At 45.4% G+C, this 7,768-nt stretch overlaps 1 protein-coding gene across 1 annotated transcript; it reads right to left on the bottom strand.

Annotated features, from left to right (window-relative positions):
* Positions 1-3,743: 3,743 nt before the first annotated feature.
* Positions 3,744-5,372, bottom strand: LOC141004065 (tripartite motif-containing protein 16-like). The gene has a single exon (XM_073475559.1). It carries the CDS (start codon positions 5,370-5,372, stop codon positions 3,744-3,746), a length of 1,629 nt encoding a protein of 542 aa, XP_073331660.1.
* Between the last annotated feature and the right edge of the window lie 2,396 nt (positions 5,373-7,768).

Raw genomic sequence — 7,768 nt, 5'->3', positions numbered from 1 at the left:
CGCTGGGTTGGTCGACTCGTTCGTTCTCTTCTGATCACCAGATGTTTCCACGTCTGTGGTGACAGTTACAGCTTCGTCTTCACATCGTCTGGTCACATTTGAAGAGGATTCAGAGAATATTGGCAGCGTCTCCTCCATTAAGATCCTCAGAAATGACATTGTAAGTGTTTTATTATGACTGAGTGAAGAGCAGTTTACAGTAGAAAGCACGATGCTAACGTCAGTATGCTAACACGCTCACCTGCAGGAACTAGGAACCACTGGACACACTCCAGAGACCAGGGGATACATTAGAGCGTAACTCCACTAATGTTCCTCATTAAAGTGTGTTTCCTGCAGCAGATGTGGGAAATATAAAGTATAAAAGCCTTTTGTGGCTCCAGAGGAAGCTGATAACGAGCCTCCAGTGATGTCACTCAGTGGTTGAGCTGCATTGTGGGTAATGTAGGCACCGGGTTTTGAAAAGCAGTCCACTGGTCTGACACTGCAGTAACAGGAGAGGAAGAGAGAGTAATGTGTGTGTGTGTGTGTGTGTGTGTGTGTGTTTGTGTGTGATCTTGGCTGGAGATGAAACGTAAACACACACACACACACACACACACACACACACACACGACCACCATGCCAAACAAGCAGCTATGAATATTTGTGGTGTGTGTGTGTGTGTGTGTGTGTGTGTGTGTGTGTGTGTGTGTGTGTGTGTGTGTGTGTGTGTGTGTGTGTGTGTGTGTGTGTGTAGATGATTAAAAGGCCTAATAAAGTGGAGGAAAAGCACTCAGCCTGAGTAGTCGACAGTAAAACACAATCAAAACATCCGGCTGGGACTCATTACTGTGTGTGTGTGTGTGTGTGTGTGTGTGTGTGTGTGTGTGTGTGTGTGTGTGTGTGTGTGTGTGTGTGTGTGTGTGTGTGTGTGTGTGTGTGTGTGTTAGAGAGAGAGAGTGTGTGTAATCCAGATTAAATGTGTGTTGACTGTGTGAGACAGACACACACACAGATCAATGAAATTCATCTGAGAGCTTCACTTATTGGCTGAAGTGGTCTCAGTTGCTACGGCAACGGAGACCATCAGTCTGTCTTTCTTTGTGTCTTTGTTCACTTTAAACATCTCAAAACATTCATAGATATAAAGATGGACGACGTGACAGCTCCTCAAAAGTGAAGACAAACATCTTGATCGCCCCCTGGTGGCTGGAAGGAGGCAAAGAAAGGAGAGGAAGGGAGGAGAGGAAGGAAAGGAAAGGAAAGGAAGAGAGGTGAGGAAAGAAAGGAAAGGAAGAGAGGAGAGGAAGGAAAGGGAATGAAAGGAAGAGGAGAGGAGAGGAAGGTAAGGGAATGAAAGGAAGAGAGGAAGGTAAGGAAAGGAAAGGAAGAGGAGAGGAAGGAAAGGAAAGGAAAGGAAAGGAAGAGGAGAGGAAGGAAATGAAAGGAAGAGAGGAGAGGAAGGAAAGGAAGAGAGGTGAGGAAAGAAAGGAAGAGGAGAGGAAGGAAAGGAAGAGGAGAGGAAGGAAAGGAAAGGAAGAGGAGAGGAAGGAAAGGAAAGGAAGAGAGGAGAGGAAAGAAAGGAAAGGAAGAGGAGAGGAAGGAAAGGAAAGGAAGAGGAGAGGAAGGAAAGGAAAGGAAGAGAGGAGAGGAAGGAAAGGAAGAGGAGAGGAAGGAAAGGAAAGGAAGAGAGGTGAGGAAGGAAAGGAAAGGAAGAGGAGAGGAAGGAAAGGAAAGGAAGAGAGGAGAGGAAAGAAAGGAAAGGAAGAGGAGAGGAAGGAAAGGAAAGGAAGAGAGGAGAGGAAAGAAAGGAAAGGAAGAGGAGAGGAAGGAAAGGAAGAGAGGAGAGGAAGGAAATGAAAGGAAGGGAGGAGGCAAAGAAAGGAAAGGAAGAGAGGTGAGGAAGGTAAGGAAAGGAAGAGGAGAGGAAGGAAAGGAAGAGAGGAGAGGAAGGAAATGAAAGGAAGGGAGGAGGCAAAGAAAGGAGAGGAAGAGAGGAGAGAAAGGAAAGGAAGAGAGGAAGGAAAGGAAAGGAAGAGAGGAAGGAAAGGAAAGGAAGAGAGGAGAGGAAGGAAAGGGAATGAAAGGAAGAGAGGAAGGTAAGGAAAGGAAGAGACGAGAGGAAGGAAAGGGAATGAAAGGAAGAGAGGAAGGTAAGGAAAGGAAGAGAGGAGAGGAAGGAAAGGAAAGGAAGAGAGGTGAGGAAAGAAAGGAAAGGAAGGGAGGAGGCAAAGAAAGGAAAGGAAGAGAGGAGAGGAAGGAAAGGGAATGAAAGGAAGAGAGGAAGGTAAGGAAAGGAAGAGACGAGAGGAAGGAAAGGGAATGAAAGGAAGAGAGGAAGGTAAGGAAAGGAAGAGGAGAGGAAGGAAAGGAAAGGAAGAGGAGAGGAAGGAAAGGAAAGGAAGAGAGGAGAGGAAAGAAAGGAAAGGAAGAGGAGAGGAAGGAAAGGAAGAGAGGAGAGGAAGGAAATGAAAGGAAGGGAGGAGGCAAAGAAAGGAAAGGAAGAGAGGTGAGGAAGGTAAGGAAAGGAAGAGGAGAGGAAGGAAAGGAAGAGAGGAGAGGAAGGAAATGAAAGGAAGGGAGGAGGCAAAGAAAGGAGAGGAAGAGAGGAGAGGAAGGAAAGGAAAGGAAGAGAGGTGAGGAAAGAAAGGAAAGGAAGGGAGGAGGCAAAGAAAGGAAAGGAAGAGAGGAGAGGAAAGAAAGGAAAGGAAGAGGAGAGGAAGGAAAGGAAAGGAAGAGAGGTGAGGAAGGAAAGGAAAGGAAGAGAGGTGAGGAAGGTAAGGAAAGGAAGAGGAGAGGAAGGAAAGGTAAGGAAAGGAAAGGAAGAGAGGGGAGGAAGGAAATGTAAGGAAAGGAAGACAGGTGAGGAAAGAAAGGAAAGGATGAGAGGTGAGGAAAGAGGTGAGGAAAGAAAGGAAGAGAGGGGAGGAAAGAAAGGAAAGGAAGAGACGAGAGGAAGGAAAGGAAAGGAGGAGAGGAAGGAAAGGAAAGGAAGAGAGGTGAGGAAGGAAAGGAAAGGAAGAGAGGTGAGGAAGGTAAGGAAAGGAAGAGGAGAGGAAGGAAAGGTAAGGAAAGGAAAGGAAGAGAGGGGAGGAAGGAAATGTAAGGAAAGGAAGACAGGTGAGGAAAGAAAGGAAAGGATGAGAGGTGAGGAAAGAGGTGAGGAAAGAAAGGAAGAGAGGGGAGGAAAGGTAAGGAAAGGAAGAGAGGTGAGGAAGGAAAGGAAAGGAAAGGAAGAGAGGTGAGGAAGGAAAGGAGGAAAGGAAAGGAAAGGAAAGGAAGAGACGAGAGGAGAGGAAGGAAAGGAAAGGAAAGGAAGATTCCTTTCCTAAGGAAGGAAAGGAAGAGAGGGGAGGAAGGAAAATGATCTTTTTATTTGACAAACATCATCTGTGTGATTCATAACAAATTATTATTAAGGTAAATAAAACTGCACCTTATGTTCCACTTAGCATTTTATTTTATTTACCTCAGCATTAGTCTTACTTGAATGTACCCGCTGCTATGACAACCTAATTTCCCCTCGGGGATTAATAAAAAAGAAAAATCTATCAAAGGTTTCATCAAATAAAGTCACATGAGAGAAACTGACAACAGCATTATTCATTCACAATCACAATGTTGTTTTAAAGGAAACGATGCACTTTAATTCAACAGGCTTTTTGTCTACATAACAAACAGTATATACACATTCTGCACTGATACAACACACAAGAGGTCCAATCGGCAGGACCATAAACTCTCCTCTGCCTCTTTAATAACTACTTCACTTCACACACTTCAGCAGTGTTTCCATTAGAGGGATGAAGCCAAAGTCCAGCATGGAGCGGCTCAGTGAATGTGGTCTGGACTCTGTGGAGGAGCCTCATCGTGTCGGATGAGACGCTGTAGAAGGACAGAATACCTGCACTGTGATCCAGGTACACTCCTATTCTGGAGGATCCAGGGCCTGAGAGGGAAGTGCGCTGACTGTCATGGCTGAAGTTATAACTGCTGTGACAAATTAAAGACCAAGACTTCTTATTGTTTCCAAACATATATGCATTAGAGGACCCTGATCTTGAGATACTCTTGTAAGCGACTGCTACATAAACCCTCCCGCTCTTCTCCACCTCCCAGTAACAACGTCCAGTCAGTCCTTCTTCACTCAACACCTGACATGCACTAGTGAATCTGTCTGGATGTTGAGGATGTGGTTTATTTTTATTATTATATGTTATTTTTCTGTTCCCCTCTGATAAAACCAGACGTGTGTGTGCTGTGTTTGGATCCAGTGTGATCTGACGTGAATATTGTAAGAACTCAGTTCTGCTCGACTCCACGAAAGGTAACTTCTCTGTAAGAATCTGCTGCAGTTTATCTCTGGCTGCTGTCACAGCTGCTGTCACGTCCTTAAAGAACTGCAGGTGATTGATTTTTGGTCCGGGTGAGTTTGTAGACCCAGTAAGTGCTGACAGTGAGGGGTAGCTGTGAAGAAACTGGGTGTGGTCCTCTGTGAGCAAGAGCTTCTCCAGCTCAGCGTCTTTCTTCTTCAGCTCAGTGATCTCCTGGTTCAGCTTCTGCTGACGCTCTTTGGCCAAACTAACATCCAGTTTCTGCTCTGATCTGATCCGCTGCTTCACATCAGAGCGTCTTTTCTCCATGAGACGGATCAGCTCGGTGAAGATCTTCTCACTGTCCTCCACTGCTTTATCAGCAGAGCGATCGGTCGTCTCCACCTCCTGCTGAAGCTCCTTCACATCTTCCTCTCTGTCCTGGATTCTCTGCCGGATGTTTTGCCGACTTTGAGTGAGCTGCTCCTGCTTCTCTGCCCTCGCTGTCGCAGCTGACACTGTGTCGTGGCCTTTATGTTCATCCATTGAGCAGACAAGGCAGATACACTTCTGATCAGTGCGGCAGAAAATCTTCATCACCTCATCGTGACGGGAGCAGATGTTCTCCTGGAGCTTCTTGGACGGCTCCACCAGCTTGTGTTTCTTTAAAGCAGCTGATTCATAGTGATGCTGGAGGTGTTGCTCACAGTAAGAGGCCAGACAGACCAGACAGGACTTGACAGCTTTCAGCTTCCTCTCAGTGCAGACATCACAGGCCACATCTTCAGCTCCAGCATAGCAGAGATCAGCAGGAGCAGCTTGGAGTCCAGTCTTCTTCAGCTCCTCCACTAACTCTGCCAACATGGTGTTTTTCAGCAGCTCAGGCCTCGGTGTGAAGCTCCTCCTGCACTGAGGGCAGCTGTGTGTTTTCTCCTGATCCTCTTCACCCCACGTGGCTTTAATACAGTTCATGCAGTAGTTGTGTCCACAGGGAATAGTCACCGGATCCTTCAGTAGATCCAGACACATCGAACAGCTGAATTTCAGCTCGTCCGCTTGGTTTCTTTGCTGCGCCATCTCACCTCCGAACAAGAGCGACTGTCTGAAGAGTTGAACTTTCCTCACAGTGAATAAAAGCATCATGCAGGAAACCAAACCCTCTTTTATGGCTCATTGAATTGCAGCGATTTGTCTTGTCAGCTGTTGAACTTTGGAGCACGGTGAGATCACCAATCCCTGAACTGGCAGATCTGTGAGCAGGGAAATATACAGTCAGAGGAGACAAATATACAGTCAGAGGAGGTAAATATACAGTCAGAGGAAGGAAATATACAGTCAGAGCAGGGAAATATACAGTCAGAGGAGGGAAATATACAGTCAGAGGAAGGAAATATACAGTCAGAGCAGGGAAATATACAGTCAGAGGAGGGAAATATACAGTCAGAGGAGGGAAATATACAGTCAGAGCAGGGAAATATACAGTCAGAGGAGGGTTAAAAGTGTTTGTTTCATAAGAAAAAAGGAGCAGCTTGAACTTTGGCAACATTTATTACTCGCATATACACGTTTACAGTCAGTCTGAACTTTGGCAGCGTTTATTACTCGTATCTACACGTTTACAGTCAGTCTGAACTTTGGCAGCCTGTTCTGGCCTCCTTTAACCTCTTAATCCTGGAAATGTACGTAACATTGTCCTCAGCACCCTCCCAGTGTAGTCCAGAGTAAATCCAAAGCTGTCGTTGAGTCATTGGAGTACAGACGAGGTGTTGGGCTCTTTTGTACGCTGAATTTTCTCCCCGAGCTGTCAGAAAGCTAATAAAGCCATTTTATGACCTCAAAATACTTTTTATCATTCTTTATTTCTTTATTTACACCAACTTTGTACATATATAATAGTTGAAAACAAGTGTTTAGGTGGAAAAACGGCCTACTCAAAGAGCAAAACGCATAAAACTACAAACTTGCATAATTTCCAAGTTTATGGTTTAAAGACGGATATAAACTATATATTACTGGATCTGAAATCTCATTGGCTACGTGATGCATCAATCATCCAGAGGCTGGTGTGTGAGTGGCTCAGGACAGAGGAGGCAGAAGAGAGAGTGGGTCGCTACGTGGTCACTCATTGGCTGTTGCAGGCTCTGGGGCGGGCATAGAAGCTCAGATCTGCTCAGATGAGCTGTCAATCAAACGACGGCCATCTCAGGATCCAGCTGATGTGGAGGGATAAAAGCAGGAACAAGCGTCCGTGCTCAGTTTCTTCTCAGCGTTTAATCATGAAATATTGTGTTCTGGACTGAAATGGATCTAGTGGACGTTTGGGACTAAGAGAAGACAGTGTGTTTGTTGGTTGTACCTTGTGCTGATGAGGTTTTTATCTTGAAATGGTTTGCATGAACAGAACCACCAGAATCTAAGCTTCCTAACGATGTATGTCATGACTGCACTGAGATGGAGGCGTTGGTGTTGTCTGGTGAACCGGCCTCTTCACAGGTTCAAGCTTGAGGGTTGAGCTCGGTAACGAGCGACAGACGGCTCAAAACAACTTTTCTTCAGTGGTGAACCAAAGCAGAACAATGGGCCTTGAGGGATCGTATCAGTCGGGCTCCAGTCTGGATCATTTACATCTGCTTCTGCTGTAATGTCAGAAATCTTTGAAGTCCTGTACAGTAGAGACACTTTATCAGCTCAGTAAGAAGACGACAGGAACAGACGCAGCTGTCTTACGTCTTCGTCTTACGACAATGAAACAGGAAATACCCCCAAAATGCGATGTTTCATTATACAACGTAAACAATGCAGATTCATTAAACTTCATGCACGGACCCGTTTTAGGTCACTTCCGTTGTGGCTTTTGTATTTGTGTTGTGACTTTTCTATTTGTGTTGTGACTTTTGTATTTGTGTTGTGGCTTTTGTATTTGGCCTGACACCTGGGCCACCGTAGATTATGGGAGTTGTAGGCAAGAAGCGCGGGCTCGTGCCGAAAAACTACATTTCCCTTCTCTGAGGAGGAAATCATGATGAGTCAGACACACAGACAGGCAGAGAGAGAGAGACAGGCAGACAGGCAGACAGGCAGGATGTTGGTTTTCTCCTACAGCCTGACAGGAAGTGTCTGTGGTTGGCTGTTGGCTCAGTGTTTGAAACGCTTTATAACTCGTAGCACAATTAGCATTAGTGGCTAACTGCCACTCGTATGATAGGATGACATCAGTGTAGTCAAAGTGAATGTTTGTGTGTTTTGACGCTGTAGGAACCTTAAACTATTTATTAAAGACAGTTTATCTGTTGCACATGTTTCTCTATAAATTCTGACCAGAAACAAAATGTTTTACATTCCCTCAAATTTGGATCTTCAACTGGATCATTTCACATACAGAGCTCGACCTGAGGAGACGACACCGCAGAACATTTTCCAACAGACAAGTTGTTGAAGGAAACAAACACTAGTTCAGTCGTTGTCTCTATGAC

The sequence above is a fragment of the Pagrus major genome, chromosome 10 (assembly GCF_040436345.1).
Source record: "Pagrus major chromosome 10, Pma_NU_1.0".
In the NCBI taxonomy this organism is placed as follows: Eukaryota; Metazoa; Chordata; class Actinopteri; order Spariformes; family Sparidae; genus Pagrus; species Pagrus major.
Note: the sequence above shows the minus strand (reverse complement) of the source record. Positions and strands in the feature narration are given on the sequence as shown.